The sequence below is a fragment of the Colossoma macropomum genome, unplaced genomic scaffold (assembly GCF_904425465.1).
Source record: "Colossoma macropomum unplaced genomic scaffold, Colossoma_macropomum, whole genome shotgun sequence".
Taxonomy (NCBI): domain Eukaryota; kingdom Metazoa; phylum Chordata; class Actinopteri; order Characiformes; family Serrasalmidae; genus Colossoma; species Colossoma macropomum.
Window position 1 is genome coordinate 25,308,823 of NW_023494804.1, and position 27,745 is coordinate 25,336,567.

Consider the following 27,745-nt stretch of genomic DNA (forward strand, 5'->3'; position numbering starts at 1 on the left):
GAAATAAATCACTTTTTAGCCATATAGCTTGATTAGCTAAAAAACCCTTCAGATTTGTGATGGGGAAAGCTCAGAGAAAACTTAACCGCTTACAGCGTCACATATGTAAATGAACGGGTTAAACAATCGAGCAGTTCGATATCAGAGCGTATCCAGCCTGCGGTTAAATCACTATAGCAACCTGGTAACTCGACCTACACCAGCCAACAGCTCCGTCCTGAAACCAGCATCTACAGAAGTACACCAGTCTGTGGAAAAACTACAGGACACCGTCAAAAACGAAGTTGGTGCAGCAGTGGAGCTCCACCAGGCTTCTTCTTTTCTCTCTCTGCCTCTCCACGAGGCTAAAGTCAGCTTCTTTTTCGAATTTTCCGTTCCACCTTAAATGGTGCTGCAGTTACATTCTGGCTTCAGGCGCCAGAATGAAACTGCTACACTATTTAAGGTGGAACGGAAAATTCCAACAAGGAGCTGGAGAGCAGTGAGTCTAACTCCAGCCTCGTCTCCCTCCCTCCATTTCTCTCGTTTCTCACCCGTTCCCTGGCGTGTCTTTCCGCGTCCACCTCCCTCTGGAGTGCCTCTGCGCGGTCCTCGGCCTCGTCGGCCTGCAGCTGCAGCGACTGAATTTTCCTCTTCACAGCTTCGATGGACGTTATTCCAGCCATTGCGAAACAGCCGAGTACAATCACAAGCCGCTTGCTCTTTGGCTCTGAGCTCTTGGGAGACTGTGAGACACCTCAGAGTGCACAGCAAGGAACCAAACGCCTGATGCAAACCTAACGATCGGCGCACACCTGAGATTTAAAACCATACCCTTTACTGCTGTCTTCAGAGGTCAGTCTCGTCGTTGCTCTCCTCACACAAACTGTCCTGTAGAAAAGTTGCCCTCCACGGCGGCCCCGTGACTCCGCCCCCTTCTTATCTGCCGTGACGTCAGGAGTCACAGGCCACTCACGTTTTAAAGAAATGGCCCAGTTTAGCAGTGTCTAAACTCCATGTAGTACTTTGTATTGCAAAACTGGGAATAATTCATTAACAGATCCTACCTACTTTATGTACTCTTAATCTGTACACATCTGCTGATCCATTCCTTCTGAAATCATGAGTATTTAAGGAGTTCGTCCTCTGTTTGCTGCAGTAACAGGCTCTACTCTTCTGGGAAGGCTTTACTACAGTAGATGCTGGAACACTGAGGTGAGGATTTGATTGCAACCACAAGCGCATTCGTCAGGTAAGGTACTGATGCTGCATCACAAGCGCCACTCCAGCTTATCCCAAAGGAACTGGATGGTGCTCCATCACTCCAAAGAAGGCAGTTCCACTGCTGCTCCGAAGCTGGAGTGCTTCATACCCCACTGGTTGGCACCTGGCATTGGGCATGGTGACCTCAAGCTCATGTGTGGCTGCTCCAGAGCATCTAATTTAAATAGCAGTACTTTTTTTGGAGGTGAAACAAGATTCATGTGCTTCATTTAATGCCCTTACCCATGCCATGGGCACTAATACACCCCACATACCATGAGAGACCCTGGTTCTTTCATTTTACGCTGTTAACAGTCTGGTTGGTACTTTTTTTTTGGCCTACAATCGGAGAATCTTCTTTGGACTGCAATTCATTTCTATTGTGCATTAGTCCAGTTCAGATAAACGGGAGCCCAGAGAAGTCGGGGGTGTTTCTGAACACTGTTCACAGCTTTTACTGTGCATAGTACAGTTTCATCTTGCACTTGTGGATGCAGAGATGAATGATGTTTATTGACAATGATTTGCCAAAATATTCCTGAGCCCATGTGGTGATAACCACCACAGAAGCATGTTGGTTTTTAATGCAGTACCATCTGAAGGTCTTGAAGGTCATGCGATTTTTGCCCTTGCCTTTTTATGAACAGTTTTCTTCAGATTCTCTGAATACCTAAAAGGCTTGCAACCGCCCGCTGAGGAACATTGTTTTAAAACTACTCACCAGTTCCTTTGGCAAAGTGGCAAGACTTGAGCCATCCTTGCTCAAAGGACTCTGCCTTTTCTGGATGCTTCTTTATACCCATGCGTATCACCTATTTAAGATGTTTCCTGAACATTTCACAACATTTTAGATCTTAAATTGCCCACATCACAACTTTTTAGAACATGCTGCAGGCATCAATTTCATAATGAGCATATTTTTACTAAAAAAAGTTGATCTTGAAGAAAACAATAAAGTTGTTGCCCTCTGTTTTCATTTAAATCAAGATCAACTGTCCTAACTTTTTTAGATTACGGCTTGTAGTTATCTAGTATAGTGTGCTGAAAGCTTTCCTACATGTTGCAGTGAGTCAGTCAAAAGCGCTGCTGCTGGACCTTTCGAAATGTAAGTATTATGTCTTAGAGAAGCATTTAAAGTGATTCACACATGCCTTTGCTCTTTCACACTGCTGTCTGGAAAAGGCACACTAGAGCTGGAAAGCATTACTTCAGTTCACTGTAAACAAATGGCTGCATTCTTTTGATTCTTTTCCTTCTTTGGTCACATAATAATAATACAAAGGCTCATGGGGGATATCCATCACTCTCAGCCACACACTCAAACAATCCCACATATTACGAGGGATTTTTTCTTCCTCTGTGGTATGTAGTTCTGTCTTTCTGCACTGCTGTCTTTCAGCTGCTCGTGACCTTAAAAGTTTGAAATATGTCATTATTATTTCTTCTACTATACATATGGTATGTATTGTTTATGTGAAGACTATATATACTGAGGGGTGAAGAGTGCATTTAGGAATAGTTGGGTATGTCATTGTAAGTTTGTGTTTAAATGCAGCCAAGTAATTTCAGCCCATTTCTATTGGTTTGTTCATCATGAAATTTTGGACACTGGTAGCTGCTATGTTTAATCTACATAAAAATAAAAATGCTAAAAGTAGAAACACTTTTTGTTCCAATAGTGACTTCTTCTTATTCTTAATTAAATAGCTGGCCACAAGTCTTGCCACTTCAATGTCTAGGTGCTTTAACCATAAAAAAGTGATCATCACACATTATCACATCACACTGTAATGTGTGTTCTCTCATCATTTTATTCATTTGTAATGAATAAATCTGCTGTCAGGTCCTAAGCTGTAAATGCGTGAAAGGGAGGCTTTGCATTATTGCTTGATAAGCACTGGATTGACTGCTTTGTATCATCTGTTGGCTTTAATAGCAGGAAAGGCTTTGTTTTATCAAGAATAATTCTGAGGGGTCAGACAGTGAGGATTACAAATTGGGCGAGAACTGCAGTGGAAAGGCTGTTATCATGGAACATTAGCAGGAAAGGGAGGTGATGCTGACAGACTGTTTAGATTTCAGCATGAGGTCAACTCATTTACCCTCAAACCATTTCTAAAACGGATCACTGTATATCTGTATCTGTAAATTCACCACTTTTCAAAACTGTGGCATTCTGGAGGGTAATTTCATCCAGCTTCATACAAAAGTCTTGAAACCTATAAAGTTGTGGAGTTTGGCATTTTTTCAACAAATTCTAGTGCACAGTTTCTATTTATCTGCTGGGTTTAACATAGTGAAAAAAGCATATAAAATGTGCCATAACTTTTGCACAGGCCACATTTTATGTTTCTTTTCCAAAATGTTTAATTCAGCAAATAAACAGTGTGCAGTAGTGTGTTGTCTGTAGAGGATGTTTAGAAAACATATAAAACATGTAATTTGACCAGAGATGTTATTAAATTTTAGGGATATTATTAAAATTTTGTCCACATTGGCCAGTCACATTTAAGGATGGCAATCCTGGTTTTATGGCATATCAGTCACTGATAGAGTGTTAAAGATGTCTCCCATCCTAGGACCATTATGTCTTTTTGAATGTTTATTAAATGTGTACTGCAAAGGACACTAAAAAGGACACTAAAAATCTAGCCCAGTGTAATCCTTCCTGCCAAGGTTACCTCATTCTCACTGTAAGCAATCCTGTTCAGACAAGAGCATGATGACAGTTATAAAAATATAAGAAATCCCACATCCCATACTTTTGCTATCTTGTCGGAATGATTACACCACATGCGGCTGAGCCTGAGGTGGTGACAGGCTTTATGAAGTGTTTACAGAATGTGATAGTGGGGAGTGGTTGGCACTTTCTCCAGTGCAGCTGTCAACAGTAAGATTGCTGCTCAGTCGTTCCTGGCAGGGATTAATGGTGTGGTAAGGAGAGCAGGACAGGCCCAAGTCAGAGTGACTGACAGGCACAGACTTCTGTGGATGCGTGCAGTACTTTCTGCCACCACATGGAGGTGACAGAGAAAATGTCAGAGAATGGGGTGGTAATTTATGGTCGGGTATATTTAGCAGTTTATGTGTTTATATAGTGTGACGACAGTTGAAAGATGTTTACATTATGATTGTAGCCACTATTTTTATTTTAATATGCTATATTAGTTTTCTGGTCTTAAAGGGCCTATATCCTAAATTTTTCTTGTATTTTCACTTCAGCTACTTATGTCATTCGTGTGCTTTTACCAAAACAGTCCTAATTCATTTTACATGTTCATTTTCCAGCTTGTCTTTATTCCATAGAATCAAACTGGCTGTTTTTGTTTTTATTTGCTTTTAAAACTGATATATGTAAATGAACTCTGTTCTGATTAGCTGCCCTGCATTGTGCCTCTTTTAAAGGCATTTCAAGGTGAAACATTTCAACTGTAGTGTAAATGGGTGGACCTTAACTGCAGTAAGATGAATAGTTGTATGCCTTTAAATGTGTTGATTTTTGTGACATCACAAAAACAAAGAAAACAGGATGCTTTCGCAGCTTAGTTTTGGGCACTGGGGAGTGAACCATACATTTTGAAACACTTTACATAATACATCAAACTTATTATATGTGAGAAAAATGCAGTTTTCTATGATAAGGGCCTTTTAAAAAATCAGTTCTTATATGGTATTTTTTTCAGATGTTGTTTAAGTGAAGCTTGAAACAACACAAGGCAAAAGAGTAAAGAGAATCACAGTGGTCTCACAAGCCTACTCTGAGCCAAGAATACGTTTAAAATGAGGTTAAAAAAGGAGTTTAAGAGAAAAGGAGTGCAGTTTTGGCCCCACATTTAGCTTGTTTGTATTTCTACATTCTAAGGGTTATTATTCAGTAGCTACAGGGAAAACAATACAAAATGAAGGGACAGGATGACTGTAATGAACATACTGAAACAGCTGACGTTTTCCAGTATTCTGAGTTTAACTAGACGTGATTCAGACCATAAGTGTGTCTGTATGTTTGACTCTGTGTCACTCACGTCTGTGGCCTTCTTCTCAGCCTGCTCCAGCTTCTCCTGCGCATCCTTCAGTGACTCAGAGTATTTGTCCAGCTCGTCCTCCACTCCCTTCAGCTTCTTCTGCAGACCCAGCAGCTCCTCTTCCAGCTGAGACAGACACACAAACATACATATACCTCACTGTTTTGGGATACTGTCAGAGTAACTGGAACACAGCTGATAAAACCTTAATTTGATGTTTTACTACTTTGTTGCTGTATCAGTCATTATTGACTGGGATGAAGTTGTTTTGGTGCTACCAAATATACCTACCTGGTAGTTCCAAAAGAGATCATTGGACAGTTTAGCTGAAGTTTGAAGCTCTAGTTTGGTTTTGTTTGTGTTATCATTTTAGTTATTCACCAAACTGTCACATACATGAGAGCCACCCACAATGTAGGCCTTATAGAATTCCTCCAGAGCACTCAGAATGGATTTCCATTACCTTTCATAGCCACACATCAGAATAGGCCCCTCTTTAGCCACTCAAACTGCAGCCTTATTATTCAGTTATTAATCTTATCATCTTTTATCTTAACCTTATAACTCTTAAGCACTCTGGGACCCATGATGCGATGACCAAGCACTCGAAAATCTTTATTGGTCCCCTCATATAGATGCTTACACAAGTGTACACCCATGACTCACTGAACGATCTAATTTCTGAACAACATACTTCACCAGTTAGCTTCCGTCAGCACTACACAGACAGAACTGACGTCTGTTTTCTCCCTCTTATTATTTATGGATCTCAGCCATAGCAACTGTTCTCAAATCCTCACAACCTGCAACATGATATATTCAGCATTTATCACTTTTTTTTTAAGATTAAATAGGTATTAAATATGTAATGTAAACATTAAGGATAACATTAGATGCTAGTGGGTGGAGTGGCATGCCTTAAGACCATCAACTGGTTTGAGAGATAACATTAGCATAACATTGTCATTTTTTAATTGATAGTATTTTTTATATTAATATTATTTTCCCACTGGGATCCAAACTATTCCACAATTTCGCGTTGTTCGTTATGACCGGCGTGTTGCCTGGCAACTGTAGGCTACTATGCTAACGTACTACTTTGCTCGGCGGAAGAACTGTGATTATTTTTTATAATAAGTTAAATGCTAAATAAAGAGGCATGGTGCGAAAACAATATGATAAAATACATCAATGTTAATAATAATAAAAACTTAAGAACATTATGGTATTTTTTCATACTGTAATTTGTCAACTCCATCTGCGATAAAAGCACTAGCACGCACTGTCATGGCTGAGGCTGCTGCTTTAGTAAGGAAAGCTGTACAAATGTTATTCTATCTGAAGCTGGAGACATAAATCTATGCGGTGCCGTGCTGAAGGTCAGGCAGGCCGAGGATGACGTGAAGATGGCATGGGGACAGGATTATAAAGGGAATGTAGCCACAGCTTCCATGGTGAAAGCCTTCACCAGGCCTGCAGCTGGTGATGCTCGCTCTCCGCTTTCAGCACACATCACATAAACCCCTCCGGCGCATTAGCCAGAAGCCAGGCGGCTGTAGCATAGCGCACAGCGAGCTAGGCACTTATAAAAACGGCTTCTATTTATTGTGGCCTTCTGGGCCTTGGAGACAGCCTGCTACTGTATATGGGAGTGGAAGCCACAACTCCGGCTATGAAAATAGACCACGGTCCATGGGCGGCCATGATTAAAGCTTCCTGGGTAAAGCTCATGAGATGGCAGAGCCAGAGCATTCCTCACTGAACCGAAACAGCCACTTTGATGTGTGAGGAACTGAGGGCCTCCAATTAGAAGAATAAGCAAGGCCAAGAGGGCGGATTCCCTGACATTTGAAGCAGTAATTCACCAAAGAGTCCAATTTACACCGTCTCCCTTCTTTCCCCAAAATGTAGTGAATTAGCTAAATGTTTTTGGTATACGAAGTTTGTTTATTTAGTTTTGCAATCGAGCTACGAGGCTAATATAGTAGAAGTCAATGGCTGCGTTTCAAATGGCTCCCTGCGTAGTGCACTGCATGACTATGATTTAAAGGGAACTTTCACTGCTTTGAAATAGTGTACATGTCCAGTACTGTTAAAATGTTAAAATATGTATATGTATAAATGGAAACATTTTGTTTATGTAAAAATAAATTATGTAAAATGTTGCATTGTGATTTCGTACAGAAAATTAATTTAGCTGACTGTTCCTTGCTCAACAGACAAGTGAGAGCAACCATTTGATGCAGCAACAAAAATGGCAGCCTCCTCGTAGATTGATTCGACCTGTTTTTAATAATAAATTGAGTATTTGTCTTAGTTTACACAACATATTTCCACAGTGCTGGACATGTACACCATGAACACCATATTGAGGCTGACATGTCTTAACAGCTTATGGTTTCCTTAAAAATAACGGCCCCTGCACAAAAATAGTGCATAATATGTCTAATTTGGGATTCAGCCACGTGAACAATCATGGACGTGCACTATTTAGATGTAGGAGCCAAAATTTTGTAACTCACATAGTGCACTATTTAGGGTGTACAGAGCCATTTGAGATTCAGACAGATTTTTTCATGTGTGTCTTAAACTTCCAATACTTTTCAGCTTCATTAGCCTCGTATCTCAAGTGCAAAGCTAAAGAAGCATGCTTCATAGACCAAACAGCCCATCTTGGCTGATCTGTGTCAGTAAAACTGGGCCTCAGATTGCTTTTTTAAGCGCCACCTGCAGCTCCCCTTCTGCCCAAAGTGAAGAGAGACACAATAGGCTATAGGCCAGAAATAAAAAGGCTATAAAAAGCCCATTGTGAGTGACAGAGCCAAAGCTGCTGGTGTGAACGCTATGTGCTCCTGATGGATGAGCAGACAGACTCTGCCTGATTTGGGCTCCAGTTATGTGAAGCATTGCAGCTTGGACGTCACATGTGGCCTGGGCCTTTAGCATCCAAGCACTGGGGCTGCATCTGGGGTAACATCTGACCCCACACAGCCTTGATCCCATTGAGGAGAACAGCAATTCCAAGAGGGAGGTGCAAAATAGATCAAGGCCACGGAGAGGCTATCGCCAAGCACCATAGATCAAGAATGCAGTTCTCTACAAATTAAGCCCATTAAGAATAACATTTTATCTTGTCCATCAAAATGGCTGTCTGGATTAAATGAACAGTATTAATGATCGTGGTCTAGCGGCCATCCATTAGCTGGCGGACATCATGTTGGAAAACTGTATTGTATTACACATGCACGTATCCAAGGACTGGCAAATGTTCAAGGACACATGCTTCTGTGTATATACTGCAGCCAGCTCTTCTTACATTAAAGAGAAGAGAGAGTGTCCAAACCCAAAAAAACCTCAAGAGGATTAAATGCCTCTTAAAGAAAGGAAATACCAAAAATCAGGAGCAGATAACATTGCCTGTCGACTGACAACTATAAAAAAAAAGAAGAGACAGGGCCTCAGCACTGAGTTGAAATAAATCCCCCTCACAGGATGAGCGCGGTCCAAGCCACAGAGAAATGTCTGCGGTATTGGAAGGGCAAAGGAATGAGGCTACGGGAAAGAATAAGAGAGAGGCATTCTTCATTGAGTTGTGTGAGTGAACTGGAGCCAGGATTCGCTCTTTACTGAGGAGAGTAAGAAAAACAAAAAATGAGGTTAAGAATGTTCTTACTACTCAAGAGGCACGGGACTTACAGTCCAAGCATAAGTCTCAGCACAAATGATGCCTGTGACATCGCTTAATATCTTTTGGTTGCAACAACACATCCTTTCTTCAAGTGAACTGACATGAAACAGAATGTCCGATCATAAAACTGCAGAGAGAGCGACTCAAATATAAATAAAGCACACTTATTAACTACATGTTTCATTACAAAGTGAACATAATGGGCCTGTTTAAATGGATTAAGTGACATGCAGTTTATGAAAGTGAATAAAAATCATCTTTATTTGTAACATTACAGCTACTATTTTGTCTGTTTCAACTTATTACATCTCAGAAAAACTAAATATCATCATGCATATTGTATCTCAGGGAAATGAAGTATTGAAGTATTGCCCACCCCTATTTCACAGCCTTTTTCTTGGCATATGGTAGCACCTTCAAAACCATTTATAGAGGCACACACACAAACACACACACACACACATCATCTAAACCGCTTATCCTTCTGGGTCGTGGGGGGTGCTGGAGCCTATCCCAGCTGTCATTGGGCGGAAGGCAGGATACACCCTGGAGAGGTCGCCAGTCCATCACAGTTTATAGAGGCATGTTTTACTTAAATTATATCCATTATTAAAAAAAATGTACAAAATGTCACACGGTCCCAGGTGAACTGAACATAAAGGCCCCTAACAGTCTACATAAACCACCTCCTTTTGGCTTCATTACACTGAAAACAGTTTAACTTTAAATTACAATAGTGAACATTCAACCAACAGCATCGTCAGACGTGGGCAGTAATGAGCCCTCTTATTAGCTTTCCAATCTAAGTGCAGATTTATGGATCGCGCCTGTGGAAGCTGGTGACTTGTAACTCATTCACACCAAGAATCTGACACCGTCTATAATAAAACTCAAACCAGGTGGCCCCTCGGCTGTGCCATTTGATATTATGTGTCGTATTTAGTCAAATAACTGAGCATGCCACCGCAGTCTAACCAGTGGACCACTTAATCATGGAAATACCCATGATTATAACCATGGACAGTCACACAGGGAATATTCACCTCTATACTCACTGGTTATTGCTTCAGGCATGTATGATCATTAGGCCTTATGGACTAAAACAAATTGAAGAATGAGCCATAATGAGGAATCAGTATTAGCCAAATTTCTCATAATGTATCTTTACATAACATTAGACTATGCGGAGTGAACATGCTCAAATCTTCTGCTACACCTGTTAAATATATCAGCATCACATTAGTACATTATGTCTAAAGATTAACTGTAACTGAAGCTTTAACTTTTTAATTATTGCTACTATTAGCTTTACAATTAGCTTATTTGTTCAAATTCTGTGTGGATTGATAATCTTTATTTCCCAGCCGTTCATGGGTGTGTCAGCTTAACTGAGCATTTGGATGGGTGACAAGGCCTCATATGTTTATTCTGTCTTCCTAATTGTCCATGAACAAACTCTTAGGGTGGATTTCTGTATTCTGGCCATCAGGTAACAGAAACTCCTGTTTGCTGTAATTTCAGATGATGCTCACTAGTGTATTAATACTCAAGAATACTATAACTGAGCTAATTAGACTACAAAAGTGATTGTAGTGGTAATTAAAAATCGGGAAGCAACTCATTCTTAGCCTTTAGCATGGTGTCCCATATGACCTGATGCCCCCTAACTCCTGACCTGGTTCCTGTGCTCCTGAAGGCTCTTAGTGACTCCCTCCAGGTCGCTCTAACTAAAGTACCTGTTTGCATTTGTCCTCCGCTCCCTTCTTGTCTATCTCTGCCTGCTCAGCCCGGTCTATGGCGTTCTCCTTATCCAGCTTCAGCATCTGCATCTTCTTCTTGATGGCCTCCATGGCTGCTTCCTCTGGCTCTCTCCTGCTCGCTAAGGGACGTGGAGCGGCTGCTCAGGACTGTGAAGCTGAAGTGAGGAGTCAGAGACGCAGCACAGGAGAGAGGAGGCACAGAGCAGCCTGTGGGGCGGGGCAATAAGGGGTCGTGGGCGTGGTATGAGTGCGAAAGGGGCGTGGTCACATTCCTCTGAGAAGGAGCTCCGGGCTTTTTTTGGGAAGTTAAGCCCTAAAGTCACCGGGCGAGTGAGGGACGTCACTCTGATGAGGGCCGCTCGGTTTTATGTCCATGTTGAGGTTTTATGTCCATGTTTGGGAGGCGCTGATTTCTCTGAGGGCTCTGAGTCTGTTTGTTCGGCGTGGACAGGAGTGGAAACCTGACAAATCCGACAAACGCGACGGATTTGACCCATTATGTGTCCGTACGGCACCTTAAACCTTCCGGTCGACATGAAGTCTGAACTTCGCAGTCCTGTCAGTAAACGGATATAGAAACTCTCCTCGCTTTGCAAGAGTTTTCATGGTACTAACACGCCAGAATGATCAGTTTCGTCCCAAATTAGTGTTTAAAACGGCTCAAAACTTTGACTCCAATCTGATCCATTTCAGTTACATATGGCTCTTACCGAAAAACACAAGACGTAAAAAACTCAACAACAAAAAACGCCTTTCTGTCCTGTAACCAAGTTTATTTCTGTTGAAGGGGCATTCCACTGATTTTTAAAATTTTCTGCAGCATTGTTCAGTAGTTGAGGTGTAAACAAAGCCATTCAGAGTGGCTTTATGTGAAATGGTTCATTTGCAGAGAAACATAGTGACTCAGATTTCTTTACAGTGGTGGTGATGGGAACCAGGGGTCCCGATGACTACAACACAAATATAGCTGTTTTATTTACTATCCAAAAAAGACACCAATGAACCTACAGGTGTCTTTTGAATTGTTATAATGTTGATGATGGTAAAATATATATTAAAATCTTTATCACAAAACTATCGTAAAACAGTGCCTGAGACATCAGGACAGTAATTTTATATATGAACTTTCTGCGGGGAGCTTTTAGAGGTGGACGTCTGGTTCCTATCACCACCACTGTGAACAGCTCTGACTCCCCAGTTTCTCTAGAACGGACCATTTTACACCAAACCGCTCTGAATGACTTTGTTTACATTTCAGTCATTTAATTATGTCGAAAGTTTGAAAAATTAGTGGACTGAATAAAAGCAAAACCTGCCAGCTTTTGAACTGGGCTCATCTGAAAGTTTAAATGACGTCACTTCGTGTGATCAAGCATACACCATTTTTATGGGGGAACAAGTTGAGTGAAAGGACACAGATCAACTGTTCAAGCAAAGATCAACATATTCTGTGTTCATGTGGAAAGAGATGCAGGTACTTTTTTATTTTTTTACCACAGTAAAGTTAGTTTAATATGTTATATTGAAATTTTCCTGGGAAAAACTGACTTACTACCAAGATAAGAAAGTCACAGAGTACTGTATAAATATAAAAACACAACTTTTTCACTTTCAAGGTTTTACATACATTGTGTTAATAGTGAACTCTGTATTAATGTATTGAAGCTTTTATATTAGCAGATTTTGTACACTTGAATTTAATGTTGTGTTGGACCTTTAAATCGAACTGTCATCTGAGAAAAGGAACTACTTCACTTTGGATTTTGAGACGTGATGAATGAATTCTTTCTTATAAACAAACAATATTAATTCATCACTGCTCAAACGATCAGTTTGATCCCTGTTAGCTCCGTCCCTTTACATGATCAACGATCAGGGACTGCAGCAGCACATCCAGCATCTTCAACCGAACAGCCGATATAAACGGAAACCACTTTAAGTCTGTAATCACATACCTGCTTTTGCTGTGCAAGATTCTGCAGTCAGTAACTATAAGTGGGATATTGTAAATTCAGATTAGGTACTTGTGTTCTGTGGGTAGAGCAGGGACAGATCATTTGGGTGGCAAAAGTGGCAACTTCCACCCCCCTCTGTAGTGCTTTCCACTTACATATGATTATAATATTGTATAAAGAACACTGGGCTATGGTATACAATTGTTTTGCTTTCTAATATAACCCATGTAATGTAGACCATCACTTTGGACTATCAGACACACATGGATTTATTCCCTGATAAATTTGGTGCAGCTGAGTCTAAAAAAAGTTGTTTTGTTAACCCTTTACTGTAGGGTGCTGTTCATAAGGCTACATGACACCTATATAAGCTTGTCATGACAACTGACATAACCCAGCATAAATGTTTATAAATGCTTATTTCAAAAGGCATAATTCACTATAAAGGTTATATTTGCCAGTTTTGATCAAGGTTAGCTAAAGTAGTCTTTATGACAGATGATGCCTCTTGGAATAAGCATTTATAAACATTTATGTAGGGTTATGTCAGTTGTCATGACAAGCTTGTATAGGTGTCATGTACCCTTATGAACAGCACCCTACAGTAAAGTGTTACCGATGTTTTTTCTCCCAAACACAATTGGTCGGAACAGATAAACTATACATGTTGGTTGTTTTTTTGCTCAGTGGTCGGGGATTGTATGGAACATTCACACAGGAATCAAGGTTAAGAAGAAGAAAGAAACACAATAAATGCAACAAGATGTCTTTGGAAAAGAGTGAATTTATATGATTTAAGTTAGACAGAGAACTAAGTGCACTTAAAATGGGAAAATGTTAACAGTTATGTATACACACGTATAAAAACATATGCAGGCACTTGAATGCAACATAACTGTTATGTTCATGTCTAGCTATTTAAATTTGTGGCATTATTGTTAATACCAAACACTGATGAGGATTATACCATGAAAATTCTCAAATTATTCTGCAAATGACACTGTTATTTGTATTAACTCTTTTAGTCTACTGTTACAGTTAGTTATTTGATGCTATCAGTTAAAGTCTAAGTGGAATTCAATCTTTGTGTAGCACCAAACTGGTCAATAATATTCATGATCTGAAACAAAAATCTGAAAAAATATGGCTTTTATACTCCACAACAAACATCTGACAGAACTGCCAGTAGACTTAACTGTTCATACAAACAACAAAACACTGACAAATGTATTAACATATAAATTTAATAGAAGATACCATTTGTAACATTTTCATAGCTTTATTATTCTTTTCTTTTTTTTTAAAAATGATATGTTTTCTCTCTATGAATTGTTTCATCGCAAAGTTAATCATTGCACCCATGGTCCAATTGCCACAAAATATGCAGTCGACAGTGCCTGGTTCGAATGACCAGGAGAAGGCTAACCTGAAACCTACACATTCAAACCAACCGCGTCTTCTTTGGAAACGTTTCAAACACTGTTTAAAAAAATGTCCCCCCACTGCTCACTGTTGCTGTACCCCTCACTTTGGTCAATCCAGGGAACCTCTATGTATCTCTGTAAAAACCCTAAGTCTCAGTTAGTGGATGCCCCTAACCCAGAAACCATAAACCTCTTCACATCTAGTCACGCAACTCACAAAAAATACTATTGTTCAACACCCAAAGGTCAGCTGAGGCAGGTGAAATGAGTACTGAAAATTAAAACAAGTGTAGCTGCAGTAAGGACCCATGCATTCTAGATATGTCAAACTAAATCTAACGAATCTACCACTAACTTAATCACAATGCTCTATTAAAAGCGCAGTTATTTGCATACACTGTGCAAAAGAGGAAAAAAAAAAAAAGAGCCAAAATGACAAAAAAAAATAAACAGGTGGCATGGTGAATGCTCATAAAAGGGACGAATAAACAAAGAAATAAACAACTTAAAATAGACATCCTGATACATTGTTTCATTTTTACCCATTGCATCTCTTTAATTTTTAGCCCCAATGTTGCTCCTGCAAGCCTGCTAGCCGGTGATTGTAGCGAACTCTTGAATAGAAGAAGCGCTCAGGCCCAGCAGCCCTGAGTGGTTGGCTCGTGTGTGTGTGCTCGCTGTATATGTGTTTAAGCGTGGGGGTCCAGAGCCCCTCACTGCTCCTGGCCGTCCTCCCTCAGCTCTGAGGGCAGGAACTTGTACTGCTGCTGTCGGATCTGGGCCAGCTTCCTCCTGGCCTCCTCCAACTCTCTCTCCTTCCTCAGCATCTCTTCCTGAGCAGCAATGATCTGCACAAACACCAACACAGCAAAGTTAGCATACCCTGATGCACACAGTGCTTGTAAAAAAATGAATAAAACAATGGAAGCAAGTTAAAGACAAGTTATGTGACGCTGAAAGAGGAGGAGTGCTGCTTATTTATTCATAAAGCTAAGGAGCTGTATATCTCGGAACCGATAATGATTCAATTCGATTACATTTGATTCAATTGATACAATTGATTCAGTGCATCATTAAATCTCAAATCTCACCACTATATGATTTGATTATTTTGCTGTAATTCTGAATTTTTTGTACAATACATATTAAGCACATAGTCATATGCAAAAGTTTGAGTTTGAATACCCCAGTGAACTTGCATCTTTTGTTGATTTTCTAAGTGAAAATAAGTTAATGCACAATTTCTATTTTTTTTTAGTTATTGGAAAAAATAGTGTTTCCCCCAGTATGTTAAATTCAGCAAATAAAAAAGGAATCATAAATTAAAATGTGGAGAAGTGCGTTCTCTGTAGATGATGCGTTAATGTATTCTCAAAAAAGCATGTAATTTGACCAGGGTTGCCCAAATCTTCACATACAACTTTATTTACACAGTAGTGGAATATAATCTACTAATATAAACTTTTATAAATGTGAATTTTATTTTGGCCAAAAAAAATACTTAAATACTTTAGCCTACTGAATATTACTGATTAGAATAAATCTTTCCGTTACAAAACCGAAGCAGTTTATCAATGTATTTTTACATCTCTAAATCACATCATTTACACATATGCAAAAACAGGGTATTCTATATGTTTGATATGGAAATGTACAAGCGTTCTAAGTAGGAATGCACAATGATATCAGAATCACATTGGTATCGGCAGATAACTGCATAGAACAGTTGTTTGGATTTGACAGCTATTTCAAACCTTTCACATCTTTATTGTACTCCAAAAAGATTCAGCTGACTCTGGACTGCAGGTTCTGAATTGTATAAATTTTACTGCATTTGTAACACTCTATAAAAAAAAATCCCTATAATACTTATTCAGGCAGATGTAGACCCAATTTCTACTTTTTAAAAATGTTTATCTATTGATATCAGTATCGCCATTGGAAGATATGTACATGAAAAATATCAAATAAGTGCATCGGCCCTCAATTCCCATTTTAGTGTATCCCTATTTTGCTGGTTTTGAGGCTTTATAAAAATGATATAGTAGGACTACTAGTGACTTCTCTCAGAAAGGCTGGTGGTCTGACTGAGCAATGTGCTGTTAAAGAATCATTAGCTCATTTTTCCTTACCTGAGCGATGCCGCCTACCATCCTGCTCTTCACCATCACGGCCTGGTCATCCTGGGCCTCGAAAGCAGCCTTCTGCGCAGCCTTCACCAGGTTATCTGAAGCTTTCTTCACAGCGTTGCCAGCAGCCTAGATGAACAACACACAGCGAGAATGTCTCAGAGACTTAAACCCTTCAAAGAGTGTGAAGCAGCTTAGAAATTCACTAACAGTCCACTCCTAGAGCCAAGAAAACTGACTGCCCATGTTCCTTCTGTATGACTGAGATAACGTTTCAGTTAAAACAGCTCTACTGAGTATCACCATGTCCTAAACATTGTTCTGACAATCTCCATTTGGCTTATGCAGGCTTATGATGTTGTAGACTGTTTTTGATCTAGTAAACTGTTAATACTGTTGGCAGTACTACTGGCTACCAGGGCTGTCACTATCGATTATCTTGGTACTTCAGTAAGGCACTGATTATTCTGACAATTCATCAAGTAATAAAGGTTTATAGAAGGTTTATTAGGATTTTACAAACTAATAATCCTTTCAAGGTTTAAACAATATTGAAAACAGTTGAACGATTATTTAAAAAGATTAAAAAAAAAACTGTTTAATTATATTTTTGTGAAAAATGTGTGTCTCTTAGATTCTTTAACAATACAAATTTGAAAGGATTTAGATTTTTTAAATTTCTAGATTAATTAATTAATCACTTGTTATTAAAAGGGACCACATGCCGAACAACATACACTTTAAATAGACAGGTAAGCATGCTAGCTGAAAGTTGACATGTTCATGCTTCAATCAAAAAAAATGTTCTCCTTAGCATTCATACCAACCACATGTCAGAGACTTTAGTAACAATAGCCAGTTTAGTCCAGGACCGAACTGCTCTCAGTGTTCATCCGCATATAAAAGTGTAAAGTGAGTAAGAGAGGAATGCAGGCTTCCTGAAGAGTTCATAGTGAACCATAACACTGCTTCTGTGTGGACTCTGAAGATGGCTTTAAAAGGCAATGCAGCCAGAGAGAGAGAGAGACAGTGAGAAGTTTGCTCATGATTCACTCGAAACAAAACACACGTCTCAGTGACTCCTCTGGCAGCCCTTCCTCAAACATTTTTTTTCTCGTTTTGCCTTTTGAGGCAGCGAGGGAAGAGAGAAGGTATCTTGCTTTTAAAAGAGGTTCAAAGCTCAGCCTATTTGCCTGTTAGAGCTATAGATTTATGCCTTCTCAGCGAATGCCAGCGTTAGACTGGCCATGACATGAGCCATAACCTACAGTCTGGCTAAAAACAATTCACCTCACACAGATTACCACCCTTTTTTAGGGGGCTGGGCTTTGAGTGAACGGTAAATTATTCAAAATTTAGTACCAGCACTCTTATCAGCCAGAGGCCAAAATAATCAGAAAAGTCAACAGAACTCTGATACTGAGCAGACTTAGTGTGCCACACTAAGAGACTTTTGGGGTTTGGGCTACATTTTTTTCAGTTCATTTCAGTTCTGGAACAGCTCGTGTATAATCTTTCTCTCAACCAGCTATTTATTCCCTCCAGTTAGTATTTACATTAGCTCTGCCAAGCATGATGAACTGTTAATAAAACAAGACATGAGTCAACTGGCAAACGTTGACAAGAATACTTACTCATAGACACTTTCCTCACTAATTCTTTACATTCACAAGAGGTTTCAAAGTTTAAAGTAAGTGGTCTCTCAAACAGAATACTGAGATTTATTTAGCCTAAAACATTTGTCCTGTACACGGTAAAATCATGTCCTCTCAAACACCATCCTATTCCCTACACCTTTAAATACAAGGCTACTCCAACAAAAAGTCCTCAGTGCATAGACACTTTCCTCACTTTCCTCTCCTTAGGTAACTGATCTGTACTCTGTAATTAAACCTTCAACTTAAGACCAGGTCTCATGATACTAGAGGCGTGACTACCCCTGTGCTACTTCCCTTCTAACAGTACATTAGTAAAAACTCCAGGGTGGCTGCGTTTCCAGTAACAGCCCTGGTGTAAAGAGCTACCCAAATGAAGAAACATGCAATCCACATATGAGTGGCAAGAGCCTGATGCAGCTGCTTCCACAGAACCTGAGGAGCTAAGACTCTGCTGATGGGACTGAGCTTGAGATGTCACAGAACTCTTTTGAGCTTGTATATGCTCCAGACAACGTGGCTGAATCTTAGAGGGATCAGACTATTTGCAGAATCCTAACAAGCTTGCTAATGATACAAGTGGTGATGGAACCAGAAAAGGCTAATGGCTGGTTGAAAGTTGGAGACAAGGGCTCAACCACCATTCATGAGCAATTTGTGCTGCTACACTTATAATTACTTTGGTACAAAGGCTGTATGGGCATTTTCACAATCACCCTTGCACAAGGGTCTCTGCTGTGAAAAGATATGAAAAGTAACATTATTCCAAACTCTATCCAACACCTAAACCAACAGAAGTGCCGCTCCACTGTGATGAATCGTCAACGTACACCCATAGTTGCAAGATAAGAATAATAGGGTCTAAATATAAAATGACCCAAGCCAAAGTGGACAGCTGCACCCAGAGGGGGGGTGCCATGTAACCCTAAAAACTGAGATCCAGGCCTATTCCTGGCGCCTGACGCATCTCCAACACCCCAGCACACTTTATTGTTGTGTGACTAAAGACAGAAGGCCATCAGTCAACAAAATACCTATGTAGCTTCTCTCCACAAAGACTGAGCTGGAGGCATCAAGATATCAAAGTTTTAATACAATCACATGACACATGGAGGAGGAAATGATAACGGAGAAGAAAGGGGGGGTGGAGAGATAGAGAGAGAGAGATTTAGCCCTCCCTTAGTGTTCCACTACTACAGAGGAGACAACACTGCTTCTCTGCTTCCAAACAGATAATGCTGCTAACAATGAACAGAAGCAGGCAGCTACCATCAGCTATACTTTCATCCAAAGAACAAAAAACATTTTGACGCTTCAAAAAAGTTTGCTATGGAAATGTAAATTGTCAGTACTATTTTATGAATTACAACAAAACTTTTCTTTCAACTATAGCAGCAAAACAGTTTATCAACACCTGAAAACCTACACTGGAAGTTTTTCTCTGTTATGTGTAAATTTAGCATCACGTGACAGAATTCCCTCACACGCCTCTTAGATGAAACACAAGCATGGTGGAGAGGTGTAGATGGACTTAGGACGAGACGAGAGTTTTCAAAAAGGAATGCAGCCACTTTTTAGTGCTTACAGAGAGACATGTCCAGAAAAGGCTACAGTCTTTCTAAATGGAAAAGATTCCAACAGCTCTACAGGGTAGAAAAAACCCTCACATAACGGTTCTGATAGAGAAAAAATAAATAAAACATCTAAATTGTCCTTATCAGTAGGTTAAGGGGAATGTAGAAAAACCAAAGGTACACTGGTTGCAACATACAAGAAACATGTCAAACACAACTTTTTTGAAATCAATTAATCAAACTTATGTGACAACAGTTTATGTAGTGCAATGTTTTTGGTAAAGATAAGTTGCCATGGATGGTAAAAAACACACTTTTAATGCATTTTCATTTTTTTGCTTGCAATTGGTGCAAACAGTGAATGGAAACACAGTTAATGAACATAAGGATGCAAATGACATCATTCTGATTGATGTTCACCACCTATTCACTGTTAGCAACAACATGTTTGGTTGATCCAGTCACAGTGACAGACTTATTTAAGTGATCAGGTCTAACAGAGCCCACAGTGGAAAAGGTCTCTTCATAAAGTGATGAAAGGATTACCTTTCCATTTATAAAATCCATACCATAACTCATCCATCTCCCTCCCCAAAACTCACCTGCAATCTCTTCATGGTTTGCGAGTCCTGGTCAGCCTTGACCTTGCAGGCCACGAGGAGCTGGGCAGTAGAAGCAGCCACTTGCTTGGCTGAGGAGATGAGTTTCTCCTCACTAGCATGACCCTGTACTGCCGAGTTAGCTGCTTCACACAAGTTATTGGTGGCTGCTGCTACCATACGGGCCTGAAACAATGAATGAACATGTTTACAAACATATATTATGCATAATAAATGATAATAAACATATTACATAGGTTAAGTGCCTGCCTATAATCCATAATCAAACACTACAGATTTCATATATTTTACCAGATTGCCTGCTGTAAAGCATAAGAAAGAGCCAATTTCTGAATGGCCAGTGTAGAAAAACAGACTTCATGTCTGAAGTGACTTTTAGAAATAAACCACTGTGAAGCTGACCAGGTTAATCCCAGTTTTTAATTATGCGCACATGTTTATATTTGTTGTACGGAGCTTTCAAACAACACCTGCTAGCTCTAAGACTGATGGTCTTAATGGTAAGCTAAGTGTATGTTTATGAGAGAAAGACATTTATTAAGCCTGAACAGAACTCACCGCTGAAATGAGACCCTGAGACCACTGTCCGTCATCCACTGCATTTGCTGGGATGGCCCCGACCTGAGCAGAGGGAAGGACAAACAGATTTTGGCTCAATAAAATGCTATGTTCAATTATTACTTTCGAAATACATGATTATAGGTAAGTAATTGATTATTGGCTACTAAAGATGATACTAAATCAAGGATAAAAAGAACAAGTTTGCGGTTATGCATGGGAAAATGCGGGAAAAACATTGTGATATAAGCAGTGGACTAAGGAGAAGCTCCTGCTCACCTTGCCCTGAGCCACCAACTCTCTCTGTGCAGCAGATGCAGCCTTCACCAGCGCACTTGTGGCTGCAGCGATGGACTTGGCTGCCTCCAAAATTTGCTCCTCAAAGTTCAGGCTCTCATCAGCCTCCTGTTTAAATGAAGAAACCGAGAGTATGTTAATTTCTATCATCTGGCAGCCTAATTTATTTTCAGTATAATGGGTGAAACACAGCACAATGGCAGCTGGATTTGTTTCTGAGGTTGTCTGGAATGAGAGTGATGCATTGCATGCTGAATATCAGAAATAACAAGTCAGATGACGCTCAAAAGTTAAATTTCAGGATTTCTGGGTTACCTTCCGTCCCAGTGCAAACTGTGTGAAGCAAACAAGAATATGTGGATACGTTGATTCCCAGTAAACTGTGGTCAGTCATTCACAAAGCATCAACAATTTCAAGAGAAAACTTCTTGTTAATCTGCCACGTTTAGATCAGGGCTGTCAGTAATCAAGTCATCTATGGTTTTTGATCAATCTGAGCTTTTTAAAAAAGCCTAAAAATAAAACTAGACTATGCACAACTTTTTAAACATTCCAAATTACTTTACTGAAAACAGATAAAGTATGAAGACATTAAAAATATATTTTTATATAAGAATTATAAGAAGAAGAGGATAAGAAATATAAGAATATGTGGCAAAAAATGTAATATTTAAAAAAAGGCCTGTAATTGAACTGTGCAAAAGTTTATCTAGGCAGTAAGAGTTTACTTGTTCAGAAAAAAAACATGATCATCACGTGATGGCCTGGGGACAGTGAGGAGGAGGAGGAATCTGGAACCAGCTCACAAAATATCAAATAGGTTTCCAAAATAAGAAAGTTTTTACTATATTTATGTTTATTTGCATTTAATCTAATGATAGGGGAAATGACTCTTATTGCCCAGATAAATGGTTTTAACCGAAAGGCGCAAGTTCCAAGTAACTTGCTTAAAACCTTTGCACAGTACTGTAAATATATTAAAAAGGCCATTATTATTAATATGCAAACTATCATTGCTGATTTGTCAATGTAAGAATGTAGATAAATTTTTTTGCTTTTTTTTGCTTTTTTCTTTAAAACTGAGAAATCCAGCTTAGTGACAGCCCAACAAAATATGTTCTAACATATGTATTATTAACATATAACATATGTACTATTAATACAGGCTAAAGCTGATGAGACAAGCACAACAGGGATCTCCCCCTGTAAGGACACTGTTACAGATTGTAACCCTGTCTGAGACTAAACCACTAGAAGAGGCTAGAGCAGTTAAGCCTGTAGCAGGTGGCTGGGGAGTAGGGGGAAAGGGGTACAGGCAGTGGAAAAAGCCCTCTCACCTTGGGCTTGGCTCGCGGCTTCAGCTGCTCCAGTTTCTTGGCAGCAGCTTCGATGGCGGCTGCTGCACCCAACAGCTCGTTCTCGGCGATGACAGTAGGGTCCTCGGGATCCACCCACTCAGTGCCTGCCAGACAAATACACACAAAACTAGAAATTAGGAAAAAAGCTTGAAACGGTTTACTAGATGGGCTTTAGTTTAGCATGAGTTTATAAACTAGTAAACTCCTGGCCTTAATGCCCTAATGTAGTCCACGTTTGATATTTTACATTACATGATCAAGTCACTATGGATGTTACATCACATATCATTCAAATAATATATAAAAACTTTTTTAAATTTTTCCTATAAAGTTACCATTTCAGAGATTTAAGGTTTTCGCTTACAAGAGAAATGAGGTGTTTCAATACAGGGATGGATTTTAAGCAATAGATAGACTGAATGGACTGGTCAGATTTTAAAGAGAAGTACAGACATTTGATCTTTCCCTTTTCATGTTCTTTTGATGGTTTTGCTGAACATTAGAATATATTAGTGTTATATATTTCTGCCCACTGACTGTCAGTAGGCTTGCTCAAACACTGCGTTCTCTGGCTCACTGTTCATGACGTCTAAATCTTATTATTATTATCTTATTTCTCCTTTTCTATTTGTTTTCCTATAGATATGGGTTTAAGACAGAGATTATAAATGGTTTAGTGTGTAGGGAGAAATAGTAACAATGAAGGACTCCGTCCCAAAGATAGATCTCCTTTAGGAAAAGGATCTGTCATGTCCCATCCACAGTCAATCAGACAGCTCTGACAAACGCTTGCTCACACACTCCATTACCCTCGTATAGTTCTACCCTGCACCACCTGTTAAAATCAGACATGAGGGTCTTATCACCCTGACTGAGCTGTGGTTTTGCTTTCTGTAAGGAGAATATGGTTGATCATGTGAACTTCAGGCAGGATCTGTTGAGAGTACAAGACTGCGAGAGTGCTGGATATCAGGATACAGACTCTCTGTGGAAGAGCAATGTATTTAACCCTCAGGGTATACCTAGATTTGCTACCCACCTTTGTTTTTTTTAAACATACTCTTTTTAAAGCTGTTTTGATAAATGTTAGTCAGACAATGACGACATGTAATATGCTGGAAGAGGTGTGACCGATGCAATGAGCAACGTAAGCAGCAAGACTGGGTCTGCAATAAGTTTGAATGGCTCTGTCTGTGTTGTTGTTACAGCACCTTTCATGGCCTCAGCTGCCTGGATGAGCTCAGTGACAGAACCTGCCACCCGCTTGGAGAAGCTCGCCAGCTGCTGCTTCAGCTCGTGAGTGGGTTTTTGGATGATCTGCAGAGAGACAGAGACGCAGTGAGTTTATCTACATCACCTAGTGCTCTGTACAAGTACAGGATAACAAACAAGGGCAGCATAAAAAACATGATGCATCATGATGCATTCATCAGAAGGTGGCGATTCAACTGCATCGATTTTGGAATTCTATAACTGCACATTTTTGGCCAAAATAAAATTCTCGGGGTATTATCAAAATTGAAAAAGGCTTGATGTAGTTTTTTTGGTGTGCAAAGTGTATTTTATATTAAATCATTCATAATTCAATCAAATGTAATCCTGGTGAAATTTGAGAGTTCATGATGCATTGAATCGTTTCCTAAAGAATTATTATCAAATCTAATTGAGATTTACAACTCTACAGTGCAGCTACATTTTTGAGCATACTGAAAACATGCTATTGTAACAGTGCTGACATCACTAAAACTCTGTGAGTTACAAATCATTTAGCAATACAAGCAAAATATGTGTGACTTTCTATCCATATCCATTTGACAAAACTTCCATTTCATGGACAAGGAAATAATGTATTATGTAAACACTGTTAGTCACTTAATGTACTATTAACCCCCAGTCTATGCAGATATGGAGTCCATATATAGAAACTAAGCTTCAAAATGGTCCATTTTAAAGTAAATGTTTTTGTGATGTCATGCTGAAGTTATAAGGAGTGTTTCAGTCTGGACTGTTTTTTTAATAATGCAACCGAACAAAACAGAGATCATTCGAATATGTCAGTCTTAAAGCTGCAGTAACAAAAACAGCCTGTTTAATTCTAAGGCATAAAAAGCGTGGACAATAGTCAGGTAAGACCATTTTTGGTAAATGAAACCACACAAATGTCAAAAGTGGACCTCAGGGAAAAAATGTATACACGGTCAACTTATTCAGGAGTCTGATTTCATGACACATTGCTGTTTTACAAAGGCTTCACTAAGTTTGTGTGTCCTCAGAGTGTCCTTCAGAGTTGTGCTGGTGAGACTATAACAGGTGTTTGTCATTAGTTTGGTGGCTCTGGGGGCTGGCAGACATACCACTGCCAGGCCATTCAAATAGAGTGCTAAGAAAAGCCCCAGCCCCAGCAACGCAGACACAAAATGCAGACAACACACTAAGGACACACACCCACATACTTACAAATCAAATAGTTATCAACCCATATATATATGATGTTCTTGCATTCTGAAAACAGAAATACCATTATGTGCACACAACGCAAATACCCACTGACAGCTACGTTTTTAATGTTGCATTAAGACACGGCATTAACATACACCACTTAAAAATCTGGAATCACCTGTTAATATTTTTAGCTATATTATTATTACTGAATAAAATGTCAGATTATTTTCAGATGTTTTGAGTATTTCATGTGCTTTGCGAGCACCAAGAAGGTGAGATAAATGTAATACAGAGAGAAAGAAAAACATACTGTAGTTATCTCTTTATGGTGACTTCTGGAGCCATACGTTTTAAAATCAAAATCTGTAGTGAGCCAAATGCCCAAGTATACAGTTAATTTATTACTAATACTTCAAGCTTACAACCAATCCGCAATCAACATGGTGCATTACATGAACTACATCCACAACCTCAGGTAAAACGATCATTAAAACTGGGAAGGGCACATTATTTTTCATGGTCAGGGGCCTATATTGTGCTCTGAGAGTCATTTTAATTTCAGTTTTACAGTCTTGGGCTGTTCAGTACCTAATTTAGGATTAGCTTCCTTTGCCCATTCACTAATGTTCATTAGAATTTGATGATCCCAGTCAGCACAGGTATGATTCCTTACTGGATGGCATTGTAACCTGCTCAATAATATACATTCATTGGTAGCACAGCCCTTAGCTGAAAAGACTCCATCCATTGTCTTAAAATAACAATGCTCTAGCCACATTATTCAGCCATGTGTGAGTGGGTAAGAATATCTCTGGGGTCAAAAGGCTGTTAATCTTTTTGGACACACACACACAATGCGGGTACACACTCGTGCAGGTCAATCAACTCTTACTCACCGGCTACCATAGTGAACAGAGTAAAGCATACACGCGCACAGACATACAAACGTCAGAGTGACAGCAAGGAGAAAGGAGGAGGAGTCAGGAGCATATCATTGAAGTTCATGTGATAATTTGCCATACATTTTGCCTCATATTGTGCCACTACTTATTCTATAAAGAATCAAGACTACAAGGTAATCTGGACAGACAAATGCATTCACTCTGAGTGTGCATTGCTGCAATTTACTCAAGTCTTTCACACATGTGCCTGTAATATGGGAAGGGATTTAGTGTGAATGGCATTTTACCTGCACAAGCTGCAGCTAGAACAATACCTAGGAAATTCCTGGGAGGGCTCATGTGTGAACAGAAGCCACTACATTACCGGGAAGTTCCAAGATGTCTAGATTACAGCTGACAGAGCTGACTTCTGTGATGCTTTTTCTTAGTTTAGGTTTATGAGTAAAACATGATTGTATTTTGCATAAAAAAATCTACTCTGTGTGAAGGCATAGCAGCCTCTGTGCAAAAATGATGCAGCAAGACAACTGAAGACAGCCACAAGTGATATTTATAGCACAGTTAATGACTGTAAGTAAATCAAATATCACCTGACCTGTCAAGGAAAGACATTTCAATTCACTGAAACATTCAAATCTATTCACAATATAAAATGACTAGGGCTGCACAATATGAACAAAATACCATATATCATTATATTGCTACATAGTGCAATAGCGATATGTCTACATGATGGTGAACGTTTGATGTGACACAGTAATTACTCGACTGCATTACATAAAGCAAAAATATTTATGATTGCTTGATTATCCTGATTCATCAAAACACCTAAAGAAATGGATATGGGACTTCTGAGATTGATCAAAGCACTCGCAAAAAAAACAAAAACAAAAAAAAAACACAACAACAAACAAATAAATAAAATATTGCAAATTACCCAAGGGACTCATTTGTGTATTCTGCAATACCAGTATTGCAATATTGCAATAATGACTTAAAAAACAATATATTGTGCAGTCCTAAATCATGTCTAATGTTGTAACAACAGACCTCTAAGCTAAGAGTAGGTCAGTGTGGGGCAAGCCAGAGGCTGACACATGGGTTAGCTATTGCCTTTTACTGCCCCACTGAAATAACAAGCAGCTCAAGGTCAAATGACACCCAAAGTATTTCACACAGGGTTTACCCTTAATGACACCTCTGGGGGTCTTGAGGAGTGTGTATGTATGTGTGTCCCAGGGTAAAGAGGACCTCCCTGATTGCTGAAGTAATAAACATGCTAGTTGATAGGGGGCACTGTTTCAAACTCACCACGAGCACATGCTCCAGGAGGCCCAGATAGCCATTGGCACACTCCGTTCCAAAGCGCAGAGCACGAGTCCGAACCTCGTTGCTCACCTCAGGGTGATAGGCTGCTTGCTGCAGAGAGAGAAAAAGAAAGAGAGAAAATGAGAAAGAGAAAAGGAAAGAGAAAAAGATACGAGCAAATGTGTGAGAGACGAAAGAGAGAGAGGGACAGAGAGTGAGGAGAAAAAAAATGTGGGAGAGGGGGGTTAAGAAAGAGAGATAGAAAAACATAGAGAGAGAAAGAAAAAAAATCAGATCAAAATACATATATATTAGGGAAAGAGAAATAAATATATAAAAAGAGGCAGAGAGGGAGAGGGAGAGAAAAAGATAAATAGACTCATGGAAAAAAGAAAAAGTAATAGAACTTTGAGAGCTGTGGCCACTTTATCATTGTGGGGCACATGAAAGGCCTGTGTGATTTGTGTTACCTTGCAGGAGTGCAGCATGTCGGCGATGGCTCTTCTGCTCAGGTTGGCCGTGGCAATCACATCCTCCTGACGACACGAGTTGCCAGCAGCCACCGCCTTCGCTGTGGCCAGCGTGATACCTTTGGTCATGCGGATAAACTCCTCAGGGGTGGCTGTCTTTGGAGGAGGATCTGGACTGCTGAACACCTGAGAAAGAACAGCAAACTGGTCACCAAATAATAAGTCTCTGGCATTTAACCTCACAGAAGGACTCTGTAAGAAACTGTAACAAATGCCCTGTAATAATTCACTGATAATTTTTGCCCAATAACAATAAACAAGAATGCATAATCGCATGTAAA

The 27,745-nt window shown here is 39.6% G+C and overlaps 2 protein-coding genes and 1 long non-coding RNA gene across 14 annotated transcripts in view; 1 reads left to right on the forward strand and 2 right to left on the reverse strand.

Moving 5' to 3' along the window:
• The window catches only part of tpm2 (tropomyosin 2 (beta)), a 29,772-nt gene extending 18,865 nt beyond the window's left edge, over positions 1–10,907 (reverse strand). For 2 of the 8 annotated variants that reach the window (XM_036595746.1, XM_036595747.1), the window contains exons 1-2: positions 10,689–10,906; positions 5,265–5,390 (exon numbers count right to left, since the gene is read on the reverse strand). In XM_036595746.1, coding sequence (XP_036451639.1) covers positions 5,265–5,390; positions 10,689–10,802 — 240 coding nt within the window. In that variant the 5' untranslated portion in view covers positions 10,803–10,906. Of the gene's footprint in view, positions 1–533; positions 892–5,264; positions 5,391–10,688 lie in introns of those variants that run through there. The other 6 variants (XM_036595751.1, XM_036595749.1, XM_036595748.1 and 3 more) reach the window with 5 other exon arrangements.
• On the forward strand, positions 1,096–27,731 carry LOC118825188. 2 transcript variants are annotated; one of them, XR_005008642.1, is made up of 3 exons: positions 1,096–1,194; positions 23,491–23,620; positions 27,412–27,731. It is a non-coding gene; the product is annotated as an uncharacterized LOC118825188 (long non-coding RNA). The 2 variants fall into 2 exon arrangements; XR_005008641.1 differs by lacking the exon at positions 1,096–1,194 and adding an exon at positions 23,182–23,298.
• Positions 13,432–27,745, reverse strand: part of tln1 (talin 1) — an 82,461-nt gene continuing 68,147 nt past the window's right edge. For 2 of the 4 annotated variants that reach the window (XM_036595743.1, XM_036595741.1), the window contains 10 exons: positions 27,405–27,590; positions 26,938–27,045; positions 25,621–25,623; positions 23,494–23,599; positions 22,262–22,386; positions 20,907–21,032; positions 20,628–20,690; positions 20,052–20,234; positions 16,224–16,349; positions 13,432–14,939 (listed from right to left, as the gene is read on the reverse strand). In XM_036595743.1, the coding sequence (XP_036451636.1) occupies positions 14,805–14,939; positions 16,224–16,349; positions 20,052–20,234; positions 20,628–20,690; positions 20,907–21,032; positions 22,262–22,386; positions 23,494–23,599; positions 25,621–25,623; positions 26,938–27,045; positions 27,405–27,590 (1,161 nt within the window). In that variant the 3' untranslated portion in view covers positions 13,432–14,804. The remainder of the gene's footprint in view (positions 14,940–16,223; positions 16,350–20,051; positions 20,235–20,627; positions 20,691–20,906; positions 21,033–22,261; positions 22,387–23,493; positions 23,600–25,620; positions 25,624–26,937; positions 27,046–27,404; positions 27,591–27,745) is intronic. The other 2 variants (XM_036595744.1, XM_036595742.1) reach the window with 1 other exon arrangement.